Source organism: Halichoeres trimaculatus, unplaced genomic scaffold, assembly GCF_033239565.1.
Source record: "Halichoeres trimaculatus isolate MK-OKI-2021-1 unplaced genomic scaffold, fHalTri1.1 fHalTri1_scaffold_11, whole genome shotgun sequence".
NCBI classification, from domain to species: domain Eukaryota; kingdom Metazoa; phylum Chordata; class Actinopteri; order Labriformes; family Labridae; genus Halichoeres; species Halichoeres trimaculatus.
In genome coordinates, this window is record NW_027437189.1 from 32713808 (window position 1) to 32731411 (window position 17604).

Consider the following 17604-nt stretch of genomic DNA (forward strand, 5'->3'; position numbering starts at 1 on the left):
GTATTGGTTTTAATGCTACGAGGCTCTGAAGCTCGTTAGACCTTAAAAATCCGTAGTTTAGCCGCAGGGTTCAAAGCGTGTGAAAATGTAGCGTCTCACAGTCTGCAAACTACGGTTTCAGTTTGCTTCAAAATGTTTATTTTGATGCCACTACTTTTGTTACAAAATGGTTTTATCACATTTTAGGTTTTGAGGTTTGACCATAAACACTTAGCTATAGCAATGTACAGCCTAAAATATGGTAACCAACATCATACACACCAGCTGTTTCACTTTCTGCACACGGTAAAGGTTTACTTCGTCACGTCACTGACATGGTGCTACTGGACTGAAAAGTGTGTTTTCAGAATGGCTGTGGCAGAAAAGTGTCTTCCCGGGAGAAATAAATCTCCTACATAGATTAACCACTACTTGGACTTGCTTATGTGTAACAATAATTTACCTAGGTAATTACGGTATAGCACAATTCATTTCGTGGCAACATAAGGTACCGGTGACGGTGATGAAACCAGTATACCGCCCACCCCTAATTATACTCAATACAGGCCAGTGTCAACTTATCTGTCCAGAAAACTGTCTGATTTCAAGTTATATAAGGTCTGAATTGCTTGTGACGAGTCAAAACATCAATAAGAAAAATTGCTCGAAAATTTGCTTGAAACTAGAATAATGTCTCAATTCAAGTAACTTTTCTCTTGCTCCATTGGCAGATTGTTTTTACTTGTTACAGCAATTCAGACCTAATTTAGTATCAGAATAACTGGAAACTGCTCAGGTAAATTTGGCTTATATTAAGTCTAAAAAGACACTTTCTACTAAAAATATGACAAAAACACTTTATAAGATTTCAGTTTTTTTGCAGTGTATACCAACAAAAATCATTTAAAAGCAAATTTAATCCATCTGATGGTAACTTCACATTTTGGATATGCAGAACAGACTTGTTTTCCTCACCACCCACCACTGTGTGTGTGTGTGTGTGTGTGTGTGTGTGTGTGTGTGTGTGTGTGTGTGTGTGTGTGTGTGTGTGTTAGTGTGTGTGTGTGTGTGTGTGTCCTGGTCCCCAGTCACAGCCCCTATCCACAGCCCCTATCCACAGCTGAAATATCACGTGTGGTGTCTGCCCCCATACCCACAGATCCACCAGGCCCAGTACCTGTGCCATCAGCCTGTTATATATACAGTTATATACAGTGTACCTTTTGTCATTGAGGCGTCACATGGGGAGACACTGGAGAATTTCTTGTTTGACATTTTTATGCCAAAAGTGATGTAAACGTAACTCTAGAGCCCGTGTGTGTGTCTCTTTTCCACTCCACTGATGAGGCGGTCATTTCTCAAACTGTGGACACATGTGGGTTACTGTTCTGTCAGAAATAGGTTAATGGTTCTAAATTACCTGAGCTGCTCTGTGAGTGTGTGTTTGTGTGTGTGTGTGTGTAAGCCTGTTTGTAAATGTGAGGTGGATGTGGTCTCAGTAAAGTCACCCACTGGTTTCTGTAGCTGAGTTTGAAGCCCGTTGACACTACCCACACTGGAGGGGAAAGATAATCACTTTTTTTATATAACCTCTCATTTAAAACATTGGTTTACAAAGTGTTCAACAAGAAAAGTCAAATAAAAGGCAGCAATTAAAGATGGCAATATTTAAACAACTTTTTTGAATTATTTTTATTCATTTAACCAGGTAAGAGCTGATTGAAATATAAAATCTCTTTTGCAAAAGGGACCTGACCAAGCCTGACCGAGAGGCAATACACAGCACAACAACTTAAAGAAAATCTTACAATAAATTAAAAGATAAAGAATTAAGAGTATCAGCAAGATTAAAAAAGGTGTGCCATCTGATTTAAAAACAATTCCAGTATTAAGTGAATGTAAACATCTGACTGGTGAGTTCACAGTACATCACCATCAATTAATGGAAGAAATGTAACTGACACAAGTCGATTCCTGGCTCCACGAGAGAAACAAAATCTTTTCCTAAAGTAAAAGCCCAATTTTACCTTAGGTTTAGAGACTAAACCTAAATTGTGGAACTTTAAAAGTACATGTTTATTAATCATGAGACCCAGGTATTTATAACACAAGACCAGCTCCATGACTATACCCTGCAAGTTAAAACTGAGATTTTTTGACGACACGTTAGCCGTGAAAAACAGCACAACCTTCGTCTTGTGTTCAAAACCAACCTTAGCCCTCACACCTGAACGGCAGCGAAGGCCGACTGTAAAAGAGTGAAAGCTTGCACAACAGATGACAATAAATTATCCTGTCATCTGCATAAAAATGATACAAGGCATTCGACAAAGTATCACAAAGGTTATTTGTAAAGATAGAGAACAAAGTGGGCTCTAACACCAACCCTTGCATCGTTGCTTTTGAAACCCTCAAAAATGGGCGAGTTCTGGTATCGGTATCGAGCTGATACAATTTCTCCCCACCAGCAGTTAGCACTACTTTTGCTTTTTTTGCACTTCAGTTTAATTTAAAAATACTTTATCTGACATTTTTTGCTTTAGAAAAATTATTAACTCAGAGAGTAGTTTGTGTTTTATTTTGGACTTAATGTCAGAGTGACTGTGCTGTCTTTGATCAAAATGATCTGTCACTGTGAATTGAAATTTTATGAATCAAAGTAGTACCAATAGTATCAGTAGAGATGGGTACCTTTCACATATGAAACGATACAGTACCAATGCCTGGTACCCGACAATTGGTACTTGTACTCAATGGTACCATTTTTCTGTACTTTTTGTACTTAATTGGTAAAAAAAATATCCTTTTGGTTAATTTTTTTGTTTTTGTTTTTGATTTAACATATTTATTTTTTAATATATAACCTTCTAATGCTGTGTTCATGTCCAGCATGGAAAATTGTCTACTCTTCCACTCCCTCACAGTCACAAGGATGCATTTAGGTACCTATATATGGTACCTTTTGATTTTACATGAATCAGTACCTGGTACTTTTGACAGATTTCTGTCGGTACCTATTAAAGTACCTGATTCGGTACCCATTCCTAAGTATCGGTACTCGATATCGGGGAGTACTCAAGAGGGAGTACTCGTACTGGTATCTGTCTGAAAAAACCCAACTCCAGGAGGTGAGAACCTATCAACACAGACTGAGACCACAAGGACCAGAGGGAAGGCTACGTGAGTAAAAGAAGGATATAGAAACAAGAGGAAAATAGACAAAAAGATAAATCAAAGAAAAAGAAGATCAAAGTTAATAAAAGTTAGAAACTGATTATTTTAAATTAAATAATAATCATAAAAGAAGTAAAGTTGTAAATGTGATGAAATGATAACTCCATTTAACTTTTGGTCAACCTAGTCCCCTGTTACCTTATTTAACAGTGATTTTCACCTTATTTTCTTTTGAACTAGTGTGTAATCAAAAAACACCTGTACGCAGTATGTGTGGACTAGAAACAGGCTATTTAGATGAAAACTGTTTTTTGAACCAGGCTGGAAACATCTTCACTTTTGCCATAAAGATGGGCCACATAAGTCTGACTGCTAAGGCACTGGAGAGTCCACACACACACACACACACACACACACACACCCACACACACACACACACACACACACACACACACACACACACACACACACACACACACACACACACACACACACACACACACACACACACACACACACACACACGCACAAACACTGGGTCTGATGTGGACTCTCCAAGAACTGCAGTTTTTAGCTCTTCCACTTTGGCTTCATTTCTCAAGCCCAGAGGCCGCAGCTCGTCTTAACCTTTGCTTGCTGTGAGAGCGCTGGATCAGAGACTGTGTGTGGTTTATGTGCGTGCAGGTCTGTGCATTCCTCTGTTCACATATTTGAGGCTGTGTGAATGCCCGCCTGGAGTATGTGTGTGTGTGTGTGTGTGTTAAAGTTTGTGTGTCTGAGAGAAAGAGTGAGTGTCAGGGAACCGTTAATCCCATGAAAGGCCGTGTGAGATCAGAGAGGTTCAGACGTGGAGCTTAGAGGAGCTGGTGGTGCTGACTGGTTTAAGACTGAACTTCACACATTTTCAAATCCGTCCACTTAGCCCCATTACCCTCAATTATCGGCTCAATCTGTTAGTTTGTGCATGTGTGTGTGAGTGTGTGAGAGAGTTTAGCTCAACCTGCTGTAAACCTTTGTATCAGAAAAAGGAGGCGAATGGAGTTTGATTAAGACTGAATCAAAGAGTCACAGCAAACACAAAGATCCAATGAAACAGACGACTCGTCTCAGATCTTCCCAAACGACTCTCTTCTCTTGTCTCTTTTCTTCTGTTGAGCCGATTTTCTCCCTGTCCGTCTGAGTGACCTCTGTTTCTGTTTCCTTTGACAGTCGGAGCACCAGACGCTCTCCTACGGCCAAACAGAGTGTGGGAAGGGGAAATGTCCTTATGACCCACTGCAGAAAACAGCGTCGGCTGTTGTTGGTAATTCAATTTCAAGATTTCAAAGGAGACTTTTAGTTTTTGATACCCTTTTTTTTTTTTTTTTTCAACAGCGCTCAAGACTTACCAATCCAACAACTTTAAATGCCATGGTTCTTTTATTCCTCTGAAAAAAAGATTTGTTAGTAGTGGTGGTGTATCCCTCCATTAGATAATGGAAAACTGAAAAAGAAACACGTCTTGTTAGATGGTGAATGTTGTTTAAACTATGATTGGCTGAGAAAGCCAAAGTTGGATGTTATGACGTAAAACTTTCAATGATCTCTGTTGATTGACCAAACTAACTTCATCTTAGTTTGCTAGTTTTAGAGGAAACATGTTAGTCTGCAGCAAACTATACTCAGTGCAGTTGTGCTTAATTTTTTTTTTTTTAGATTTCTGAGTGTTATCATGGTAAGGAATTAAAGTTAAAGTAACCTGAAAACCTCAAACTGTCAAAAAGTTGTAACATGAAGTTTTAAATAATAACACAAGCTTGTCGTTCCTCTGTGCAGATGGAGAGCTCTACGCTGGGATCACCTCCGACTTCATGAGCCGGGACTCCGCCTTCTTCCGTAGTCTCGGCAACCGCCACGTCATCCGCACCGAGCAGTATGACTCCACCTGGCTGCAGGGTAAGGTCAAAGTGTCTGTGTTTTAAAGGAGTCATCAAAGGGTTTGGATCTCCCTCTTTTGAGCAAATTAATACCCGAACAAAATTTTAAAACCAGTTGAAAAGTCGTACAGATTTACATTTTGCTCTGTTTGATCTTAAAAAGGTTCTAAGTAGAATTTAAAAATGTGAAAAAAAATGGGAGTGAAAACAGCAATTCAACTGAAAATGTCTGTTCATCAGCTGATCAAAAGTTTAGGATAACAGCTAAAAAAAAAAAAAAAACCTCACAAACCCCCTTAAAAAGAAATAAAAGTTTGAAAAAAGGACTCAGTAATGAGGAGCTCCTCCAGGAGGCTTTGGGAACGTTGCTCCAAGTGGTGAAGATGTCTTCATGGAGGATCATCCTCTGTCTGGACCTGATGTCCATTTCTGTAAACATCCCTCTCCATCCATCCCCAAATGTTGTCAGAGTGATTTAGATCAGGGGAACATCAGGATGGTCCAAAGAGTGAGCTGATTCCTCTGGAAGAAGTCCTTTGTCAGCCGCCCATTGTGACCTGATGAAAAACCCAGTCATTACCACACAGACCAGGGCCCTCAGTCATGAAGGAGGCCCCCTGCAACATCTCCACAGAGCCAGCCGCTGTTTGACGCCCCTGACCAACCTGGAGCTCCATTGGTCCATTGAAGGAAAAAGCCCAGATCATGATGGTGTCCCCTCCACTGTGCCGCCATGAAAACATCTCCAGTGGGATCTCCTGGTCATGTCAGTAACGTTGAAGCCATCAGGACGTCAAGGTTCAGTTTTTCTCCTCAGAGAATCAAACTTTCTTCATCTTTCAGTGTCCCATGTTTGCTGCTCTCTGAAAAAGTCCAAACGGTGAGTTTGTGGTGTTGAAGGAGACGAGGCCTTTGAAGAAGACGTGTTTTGTTCTTAATGCTCTTCTCTCTCAGATGGCGTCTGATGCTTATTGGCTCAAGTAGCGATCTTAACTTGGGTCGGCCAATCAGATCCTCCATCTCAGCTCTGGTGAAATAGTTTTTGTGTCTACCTCTGGACTTTTTTTAATAACTCTCAGGATCTTTGATCAAAATAACTGTTATACTGCGTCTAACCTCAGCAGTGATGGCGTGTTGTGAGAGGCCTTGCTGATGCAGCTAAACAATCTGACCAAGTTCACAGAGAGAAAGCTTTTTGTTTTTTATGAGCTGTGGTCTTAAACTTCTGATCAGATTTCACTTTAGTGGTTTTCAATAGATAGCTGACTGAAATGTTTCGCTCTCATTTCTTCTTTTTGCATTTTGAGGCTTGACCCTTCTTATGATCCAACAGTGCAAAATGTCGAATTTTGCAGTTTTTCATCAAGTCTTAAAATTTAATTAGGTTGAAACCTGGATTTTAAATAGTTTTTCATTATTGAATTGAAACAAAAGTTGAAAGATATGGGACTTTTAGGTCATCTAGAGTTTGGTGTCTCTCCTTTTTAACCTGGTTAGACTTCATACATATAGCAAACTTCTAACAGCTAGGACATCAGATTTCACCTGTGTATTTACAGATTTTATCTGTTTTTATCTGTGACTTTTCTGAAGTTTTGCTTGGTGTTGTGTAATCACATGTTCCTCTTGCTGTAAACTGAAGTTTCTAAACTTCACTGAAAGTCTTGGCCCTGAATCTTTATCTGTGAAAACATCTCCTGCACGTCCAGTTGGTGTTTATCAGGCCAGCGTGTCGACGTCTGCTCCTGATAACAACTGGATACATGTTGATCCTTTCTGCTGTTTGTAAACTGAGCTGAACCTCTGCTCTGCCTCCATCCCTCTGCGAACACGCTGACATATCACTCTGCTATCAGCTGGGGCGCATCGCTCTGCAGTTGATGTTAGAGTTGACCTGTCTTTCTCTCTGTCTCTCCATCCAGATGCCCAGTTTGTGCGGGTAGCGCCGCTGTCTGAAACTGATAATCCAGAGGATGATAAGGTCTACGTGTTCTTCACTGAGCGCGCTCAGGAGGCAGAGGGGGCCGCTGGGAAGGTGCTCTACTCCAGAGTAGCACGAGTGTGTAAGGTATGGAGAGTGTTTGTTGAGAGACAGATAGGGACCAGCTCTGTGTGTTTATCAGAAACTGTCTACATGTAGTTTATGTAAAGTGTTTGCCTTGTTTGTCTGAGCAGGTACAGTATGTACGTGCTGCGCTGTGTGTGACTGATAGTGTGTGTTTACATAAAAAGAACCATGTGTGACTAAACGCTGCTCACAGCTTCTATAGATACAATTTTCACACCAGTCTGTGTACAGAAAAACTGTTTATGTTTGTCCCTGCTCCTCCACCGTTCTGCTGCTGTGAGAGTTTGCTCTGAGTGCCTCTTACTGTACATATTTATTATCATTATCTATGTTTATTTAAGCTCTTATTGTTTAAAAAAAAAAACATAAAAGGGATTGGTCAGGAGAGGTCAGGAGTCAACAGAAGAAGTTCACCCACTTAAATTAAAATACACAAGAGCAACAAGAAACATACAGCGTCTCAATAAATCAGTGATGAAATCTTCAAATATTAAACAAGATTAAAAAAAACATTAAAGGAAAATGGAAAAAGTAAGAGCTCAAAAGAAAAAGGGAAAAAAAATGTACATTTACAACTAGATTTAATGAAAGTTTCTTTTAAACATTTTTAAAGACGAGGACCTCTTAACGTGATGTACCAGGTTCAATTTGTACCCCTTGGTGGCGAGTAGGTGTCACACAGTCTGCAAAAGCCACAACACGATTGCTAACAGAACAGCACAAATGCAAATGTCACAACACAACAGCAGAAAAAAAGAGATCAGTTATCTCAATAGACACAGAACATTTGTAAAAGTAAGAAAAGCATTTTCTTTTTCAACTCCATCTATGAGAAATAAAGCTTCATAGAGGTGTCACCTTGTGATATCCTTCATAGCACTTATGTTTCTATATTTACCAGTAATGTGTCGTCTTATAGCTTTACAAATCAGCCTTGTTTTAACGTTAGCATTGAGCTATATTAATTTATCAAAGCTGAAGTTAAAAAAGAAAACAATCATTGACTTTCTTTCACAACTTTTCTGTGTCCGTTAGGATAACTGTCCTCTTTTAACTCCCGTCATGGCTGTATGTCCGTTTGCAAATCATCTGCCCCCATTGTCCACTGAAGAAAACTGAGAGTGTTTGGTTTGAAAATGAGGAGGCTAAAGATGATTCATTCATGTGCTGCTCGTCTGGTAGCACATGAAAGAATCTAAGAATTCTATTTTAAAGTTTCTGAGTGTTGAAACTATTAGGCTAAAAACCTAGATTGTTTGAGTATTTATGTTGAATACTGAAATAATGTGTAGTTTTTTGAAAAGGGAGGTGGGAGCCTCTGTCAAGTTAGTGAAATGTAGTTGTGTGTTAGTGAAAAGCTCCCAAAGTTCATGTTAAGTCTGCGTGACCAAATTAAAGTATTTTTTACAACTGATTTCCAATTTTTCATTATTTTTTGTAAATATTTTTAGGCTTTTATGTCTTTATTCGGAGAGGCCAGGGCAGTGGATAGAGCAGGAAATAAGGCAATGGTGTGGTAAGACTTGGAGAAGAGGGAGCGCAGGTTGTATTTAACCCAAGCTGACTGTTCAAAGGCAAACCTCAGGGAGCCTCAGGGTTTTATATGTGCATCAAGTTCTAGTAGATAAAGACTGACCAAGTTGTTGACCAATAAAACAATATCAAAAAAAGAATTTGTAAACATTTGGAGTATTTTTAAGGTCCATACTTATGATGTAAGTTCCCTAAATGACCTGGATCAACCTCATCCAAAGGTGTGAAATCTCTCGTCAATGAGAATCACAGAAACAATACATGATAACCTTTGAATTTTAGACTTCTGAGCTACAAAAAAAACCCCAAAACAATCTTGCGTACATTTCTATTTTTTTTATACGTTCAATCAAACACAAGTCCAGAGTCCTTAAAAGCTCTACCTGATTTAATGGATCCTCTGTTCCTCTCTGGAAAGAAGAACGATGGGTTTATAAGTTTAGTTCTCTCCAGACTTGAACTTAAACATCAGACATTGTGGCGTTCTCTAAAGGTTTAAGTCACATTTCTTGTTAGTTTGGATAATGCAGCGTGATAAGAAACTAATCTCGTCATCGCTTTACTGCAGAACGACATCGGAGGCCAGAGGAGTTTAGTGAACAAGTGGAGCACCTTCCAGAAGGCTCGCCTGGTGTGTTCAGTCCCAGGACCAGACGGCCTGCAGACACACTTCGATCAGCTGCGTGAGTAAATACGAGCAACATGTGACACAAAGCAGGTTATACACACAGTGTCACAAACCTCATCAGACAGGCCTCCACAATCAGAGCCGTCAACAGCACCTTCCTCTTTAAACGCTTCATGGAACTGGATACAGATGATTAGCCAGTGTGTGTCTGTGTGTGTGTGTGTGTGTGTGTGTGTAGACAAAAAGAGTTCAGACTCTTTCCTCAAATATTTTGAGGTCTTAGAGAAAAGTTTGGACACTAAAGAAAACTCTGAATAGCTCAACCAGCTCGCGTGTGTGTTTGAGTGTGTTTGAGTGTGTGTGTGTGTGTTGGTATGCATGGCTCCACTGTTGCCACGGTGATCAACAGCCCTGTCGGTCACCTTGGGTTCGTCTTCGTGCCTCAGCCTTGGTAACCACGGCAACTGGTCTCAACATTCAATTGCTGTGGGTTTATTCATTATCGAGGATTTGCGCCAGTGTCCTGTTGGCTCTCTGTGTGTGTGTGTGTGTGTGTGTGTGTGTGTGTGTGTCAGGAGCAGGTCCATGTGGGCGTAAGTCTTAATATATATTTGGAGCAAACTGGGCTGCTATCTGCTCTCTGGGAGGCATCTGAAGGTTGCTGTTTATCCACGGATGTCTACACTCTCTGAGCTTTATTTGAAGCTCAGCACCAATAAAATGATCCTGATTTACGTCCGTTTGATTTGTGTGACTCAAATTAAATTAGACTGTAAATTAGAGAGCCAAATGTGCTGCAACACCATCAATAATGCAACATCGACGGGGCTTTTAGCATCACACGTCACAGACTAAAATACGGTTCAAGTTTACCTGAGTCTTTTATGGTGAGAAACACACAGGGTGCTTTTCTCCCAGAGATGTAACACAGATGGACTCTTGAGCTGTGAGATCTTTAAATGCCAGCTCAGATGGTTCCAGGAATCCTCTCACTGTAAATTTTGTCTTTGCTTTCTATACAAACTTGTTCTTAATGCATCTGTATCTGCACATATTTGATCAGAGGATCAGATGCAGACAGAACTTTCAGAACACAGGATTCATGTCTCTCAGTAATAAAATGCATGAACATCTCTCAGCTGCATCTGCAGACTTTCCTGTATCACACTGCTGCTCTGTACTGAAGCACAATGTCCGTATTGTGCCGTTTAGGTCTAATGAGATGTCACACACATTTATGTCACGCTGATCCTGTGGGTCATGAATAAATAGATTTGGAATAAATTCAAGATTTATAGGAGTCATGAGATTCTGTGTTGCGGGAGTGAAGGTGTGGCTCATCTGATCCAAACAGCTTCTGTTTAAAAGGAGCTAGCAGAGGATGGTTTCGATCCATCGACCTCTGGGTTATGGGCCCAGCACGCTTCCGCTGCGCCACTCTGCTGCAAACCACCCCAGATGGGACTCGAACCCACAATCCCTGGCTTAGGAGGCCAGTGCCTTATCCATTAGGCCACTGGGGCTTGTGCCAGAGGCTGTGAGACAATACAAAGAATAGCCGAACATTATCTGAAGGTCGAGTGGAACAATTGAGGGAGACACAGAGACAAATGCAGTTACACAGTGGGAGAACAATGCTCCAGCTCAGCAGTCTTTGCCTGGAGCACGGCTGGTTTCTGCTTAGTGTGTGTCTGAAAACCCACAGACTGTGAGTGAAACTGAACAGAGAGTCAGTATTCTTAACTCCTTGAAACTTCTCAGGCAGTCTGCGTTAATAATTACCACTTTCAGACTGCCCTCAGCCACAAATAAGGAATATGACTCATAGAAGGAAGCAGCCAGACGATAAGAGCTACTGTTCCAGAAGAGCCTCAGCAAAGGATCATGTCAGGGATTTGGTTCAAGACTTTTTGAGTCCTTTTAATACAGAGATCCCACGAAGGTGTCAGATGGAAGCTGACTTTGGTTATTGAACTGAACCACACAATAGAGTCAATTTACTGCCCAGGGGCCTGATCTACTAAAGGTTTCTATGCAAAAAAAAAAAACAAAAACAAAAAACACGTGAGCTTGATAGCACGCGCAAAGCTGATGAACTAACCAGGTGCACAGAGGATTGCGTCCGTCATATGAAAGATGGCACGCGCAATTCGTTAAGCCTCATAGACTGTATAATTAATGGACATAGTCTCCCTGACATCACCTGTCCGTATCTGAACAGGCAGACTTTTGAAGCAAACCAGCTATCGCGGCCATATTGGAAGTAGTGGGGGCTTCAAGAACAGTCATAGGCTGTTTTCCAAACCGTCTACTGCACTAGAGCCGCGTTTCCACCAAGCAGACCGGTTCGGTTCCTCTCCGTTTGTGGCGTTTCTACTGACTTATCCTGGGGCAGATCCCCAAATAACTGAGACAAGCCGTCCCACTTTTTGGGACCCTTGCATATAGGTGCCAGTCTGAACTGATCCGCTCATGGAAAGTGGACCTACAACACTGCAGACTGTTGGTTGGTCGAAAGAATTATCACTTCCCCGACAGCGGCTGCATTTCTTCTGGCGGCACACAGACTTGTCTGAAACAAAGCTGGATTGCACTTTGTATCAAAGAGCTACATGTCAATCACAGAGAGGACGAAATGCTGCATGTCTTCCATCTATGCTCTTTGTTTACTGTGTTGCGTTTTTCTTCTTCATTGGATTTATTAGCCGGGTAAACTGTGTTACGCTGCTACAGCATCACGCTATTATTTGACAGCTGTAGCTTTCGGCATCCTGCTTACACGCCTCCTACCATGAGAGGGCACAGTTTTCTGCTGAAGCACAAACGGAATCAGGCTTAACTGTACCAAACCGTGCCAAACCGTACTGAACCGAAACGGACTGCTTGGTGGAAACGCGGCTGAGCGGTTCCTACTATTTTGGCTGATATTCAGTCTGTGGTAGTCAGTATATGAAAACTTGAAAAATCTGCAGTATTCCAAAAATCCCCGGATGTCCTACAGATCCAGGAACATTTCTCAGTATGAAACAGACCAGTTTACCTGGCATACTGTTTCTCACAATGCACGCGCTAAGGCTGTTTATCTATGCGGGTGACAGGTTTTGGTGAATTACCGCCATCTACTGGAATGAGTCGGCGATATAACTACAACACAACACCAACGTTAGACTGTCTGTGACTGATAGAAGTCCGATAGAAGGTAATAGAAGTTAAATAATGCGAAAAAAAACCACCCGTAAATCTTGTCACTTCTAGTCGTAAAAGAGGTGTTTACTACTCAAACAGACACTGGAGAAATAGCAGATTTTAGCTCTTCAGCATTGTCTCATATTTTAGACCGAAGCTTGCTGCTTGGTTTCATGAATATTCAGATTATATGTAAATCCTCAGACCAACAAAATTCGTGCAGAAGGAGATGCAAAGTAATCATTTAGCATCGGAAAAGTAATTCATCAAACATGAAACTGATTGCGGTCGGTGTTTTTGTGTCAACATAGAGCACTTTTGAAAGGCAGGTGCAAACTGGCACAGCGCTACAAACAAATGGCTGCTGTCATAGTGGGCAGAAGGCAGAGGTGTAATAGCAGATGAATAAGATAGAGTCTCTTCTTTGCATGTGTTCGCATATCTGGACTATCAGAAATAATATCTGGTTACAGTTACGGCCTTCTCAAACACGGTTCTTCTGCTGGATTTCACAGGTGTGTTTCTTTGCCGCCTCCTTCAAAAACCTCCAACTACGGGTCTTCAGACTTCATTTTTTATTAAAGGCCACTCCGTCCTCCCAAACCCTAAACCCTCATTTAAATAAGCAGTTTGCACAATTTTTGTGCCTGTTTTCAATATCCGACACAATCCTATGAGATCACCCACAACACACCCTTTAATAGCACATGTAATTTTTCATTTTGCGCATATAATTCAGCAATTCACTCATTATTTGGATTTTAGTAGATCAAGCGCATAGTGTATAGTAGGGCTGAACAATTTTAAGAAAAGATTGAATTGCGATTTTTCTGGCAGATATTGTGATTTCAATTCGATTCACGATTTTCTTCAAATCAAGCTTTGGGATATTCACACGTAGGGCTGAACGATTTTAGGAAAAGATCTTATTTTTCTGGCAGATATTGCAATTCACAATTTTTTAATCATCAATAGTGATGATAAATAATCCCCTAAACAGAGGCTTTGTGTTGTTGACCTGCTTACCAGCACTTTTAACATATAGATTGTCTAAAAATTTGTAAAACAGAATGTGTATAATACTTGACACAACAGATCCTGAGTCAGTCAGGAGCGCTGCAAAAAATTGCTGCTTTGGCGATCTCAAAATTGCATTGTCTAAAATTGCGATTTCGATCTGAAAACGATAAATTGTTCAGCCCTAGTGTATAGTTTATAAGTTAGTTAGTTAGTTAGTTATAAGCCGCTACCCTCACAATTACGCTATTGTGCCTAGCTAGTGCTGTATAAAGTCGAATATTATGTTCTAAACAAATAATGGAAAACTAGAGAGTGCTACACAGCTGCACACAAACTGCACATTGTGGAGAAATAAATTCAATTAGTATCAAAATGAATTGCATATGTTTTTTTAATTTTGTTTATCATGATTTAGAAAACTTTTTTCCAGAAACAGACTGTGCCTTATATACCTTTGCAAGTTATATCCTTGATTTTATTGTAGTTACAGTCTCCTATGATTTTTCAAAAAAAGTAACTGAATTAGTAAAGGACCTACTCCTTCACAAATGTAATTAGTTACCAAGGAAAGTATTTGTTGTGTTACTCTTTTTAATAACCTGCACATGAATTTAGGTTTTTGAGTGGGTTTTGTTTTGGGGCATAATGTACACTTCACTCGCAGTTGTTGTATCTGGATCTCTTTTGTGGCTGTTTGCGGTGCCTTGAGGTTGGTAACAAAAACACTTACCTTGCTCTGATTGGCTTACTGTGAAATTGTACTCTACCTTCAGCCAATCATCATTACTCATGTGTCTGTCACCCTTCCCCCAGGACAGTGTGAAGTTATCATTTCTCAGTTGTCCACCTGCAAGCTCCCTTTGCTCTGTCCATCATCCCAGACGGGGTTTAAGTCAGCAATCCTTGTAAGCCAGCTCATCATCCACGAGGCCTCGGAGGCTTTTGCCTCTGAGGGTTTTGGTAAAGAGCATTTCAGAGATGCAGATCGAGAGCAGTGAAACAGAGGTAGAGAATTTTAGAGAGCAGACTGGTTTCTTATCTCTGCTGTCTTTGTAAACAGACAAACTCTCAGGGTAAAGGACGTGACTCTCCTGTGTGACACACACACACACACTACATGCCTTTTGCGCTGTCACACAGCCTCGAGCCTCAGCCTGCGTACACAAGGAAGTTCTGACTTGTCAGGAGCATAAACATTTCTACCCAGAATGTCTCTGACCGCATTTCAGACATCTGATAAGGGTCCGTGATATTTGTTTGTGAATACACTTAAACACACACACACACACACACACACACACACACACACACATGCTCACACATGAAACCACAAACCCTTATGCAGGAGATCAACATGTCAAGTCAAGAATGCTGTCTGAGTTGTGTTTACGCCACGCTCCACCACACAGAAACACTACAAATCCCATAAACCCACTACTGTCTGCGGGTCCATCATGGTAGAATACCACCTGGTTTTAAGTGTTTGCGTTTGTCCGTGATGTAGGTTTGATTTTGCAGAATAAGGGGATTCAGTATCAAAAAACATTGCTGAAGTCTCTATGACAACACCACACCGGCTTATGAAGTTTAGTTATGAGAAGAGAGATCTGAATTTTTCTCTGCTGAAATTTTCTCTGCTGAAAATGATTTCTGTGATTATTTTTGTAGTGATGGTGGACACTGGAGCCTAACTGTTAGACAGAAAAAGACAGAAGAGCAGAAGAAAGATAAACAGGAGAGAGATAGAGCGCAAGCTAAAGGCTAAAACAAAAGCTAAAGTAACTGCCGATAAAAACGTCATTGTGGTGTATCCAGTAAAAAGTTGTCTTGAACAGGGCAAAGTGGAGTTAAAAAGAAGATCTGATCTCCATTTTTTTCCTAAACAAACACGCTTTTTAAGAATCATGTCATCACGACAGTGTGCATGCATAATCCACTTCAAACCAAAAGTCCTCACACTCACTTTGAGTCTTGCCCCTTGTAATTGATAAATTAAATAATGTGAAAAACACAAGTTGAATGCTAATTTAACATGCCAAAATTTAATTCTCCTGCCCCGATTTTGTTGTGATGTTTAACTTTTAACATTTACTTATTTAAAAACACTTTTCTATATGTGATCTTTTTCCATCCTATAGCTCGTCTTGACAAAAAAGGTACTAAGTTTGGCTCATTCGGTCACCAGGGAAAGAGCCAGGATTTAAATTTAATTACCTTTAATTACCAAAGTTGGTAAATAACTATTACTGTATGGATATAGATGCAGTACTGTTACTATGTATGTTTTAAAGCAGATTTGGTTGCTTTGGTCCTGTAGAGGCCATTTTAAATTGTTTCTTACAGAGCGGATTAATTACAGTTTTGAGTTCATATGGGTTTTTAGTTTTAAGTTCTAGAAATCAAATTCATTTAAATTTATTAACTTTAAAACAATTAAGTAGGTAGTTTATGTTGATTCATAGATTTATTTACACCTTTTGAAGTGCTTGGTTGTGGGTGGAGTTTTGTTTATTAGGGCAGTCAGTTCTGGTGTGGGGGTCAGTCTTTTGTTTCATGCAGGGAAAGGGGAGCTTATGCCAAACATTTTTGTGACCGTAAGATGGAACAAAGTCTTTTTTTATTGGATTTTTGTGAGATGAGATTCCTAAGAAATTAATGACAAATATGGATCTTGCATCTGTAAAATAAATGGACCATGGACCAGATTCGTGAGTACTGGACTTATTTTTGAAAAGTTGAAAAGTGGACACACATCAGGACAACAGCTGGCTCCTCTCATTCAGGTGGCTTTTAAAACACAAGGCAGGATTTGCCAGATCCTTTAATATTTGATAAAATTTTAGTGGATCAGATGGCAATGGATCTCAATGGTATTGGCCAAAGATTAGTGCTCTCACCATAGACTGTATAAAACATGTTTGTAGTCTCCCCTGACGTCACCCTTCTGTTTCTGAAACAGTAAATGAAGCACATCAGCTATAGCGGCCATATTGGTAGTGGCAGGGGCTTCGCCTACAGCCATAGGGCTTAATATCCTCTGAACGGCTGAGTTTGAAAAAATTCACCCCCATACAGTGGGTGCTGTTAGTAAAATTAGCGACTCAGACAGGAGACGTTTTTTTGAAACAGGCTGTAAATAGTTTAATTTCTGCTGTGAAAACTGCTTTTTTTTTTGCTTGGTGTGTATGTGACTTCTGCTACTTCTGAAGTCAGCCTAAAGCGGACACTTGAGAAACAGCGGATTTTAGCATTTCAGCATTGTCTCATAGTCTCAGGCTGGAAGTTGCCGCTTGGCTCTAACACACCAATGGGCTGCACTGCCCCAACTTTCCATGTATTATGGAAAGTTATATATGTTGTAACATGTGTTTGAGTGAGTCATAACCTTTTTACCAATAGGCTGAAAATTGCCAAACTTGGCTCATTTTATAAAGACAGAGCATCTAACAATAACAAACTGAGCGTATCATGAAAAAAAATATAATATGCCTCTTCAGAACTGATTTTTTTTTTTAAATAAATAAAGAAAAAAATTCTTTTCTTAAAAGCTTTTAATACTTTTAAAAGAAAAAAAAACTCGCCACATCTTTCTGTCCATTACTCTTGTGTTGTCAGAAGTGTTGTCATGGTAACGGCTGGCTGAGAAAATATCAGAGCCACCATTGAAGGCAGCCCAGGGATTGTCCATATCCTCCTGATTAGCCACTCCTGGCCTGATTAAATCTGTATTAAGTGTATTTCTTAATTGTTGTATCTTGCAGGACATGTTTAGTTCAATCACCTGTTCACCTTGGTGTATTTTAGGAGTAGTTTTGAACATTTGATAACTTGAGCAGCTTCCCAGGCTAGTGGAGTTTGCTTTGCAGATCTTTCTTGCTGTTGAGGCCATGTTTACTTCATTAGGGTCCCTGTTAAAGTGATGAGCCTGTTTTTGTTGTCATTGTGTCTCATTGTTTGAAACTGCATGCCAAGCATCACTGAACCACAGTTATTCCAAACCAAACCCTTAAGTTAAAATGCCTCATGTTTACTGTTTTCTCTCACATGGACGTCCTTCCTGCCCCTCCGCTACGCTGGAACCAGTCAGAGTCCAGCTGACG

General features: G+C 40.3%; 1 protein-coding gene and 1 non-coding gene across 3 annotated transcripts in view; one reads left to right on the forward strand and one right to left on the reverse strand.

Annotated features, from left to right (window-relative positions):
* sema3h (sema domain, immunoglobulin domain (Ig), short basic domain, secreted, (semaphorin) 3H) overlaps positions 1–17604 on the forward strand; it is a 111036-nt gene that overhangs the window by 53057 nt on the left and 40375 nt on the right. For both annotated transcript variants that reach the window (XM_074681173.1, XM_074681174.1), the window contains exons 5-8: positions 4363–4456; positions 4969–5088; positions 6992–7137; positions 9239–9353. In XM_074681173.1, coding sequence (XP_074537274.1) covers positions 4363–4456; positions 4969–5088; positions 6992–7137; positions 9239–9353 — 475 coding nt within the window. The remainder of the gene's footprint in view (positions 1–4362; positions 4457–4968; positions 5089–6991; positions 7138–9238; positions 9354–17604) is intronic.
* Positions 10749–10821, reverse strand: trnar-ccu (transfer RNA arginine (anticodon CCU)). The gene has a single exon. It is a non-coding gene; the product is annotated as a tRNA-Arg (tRNA).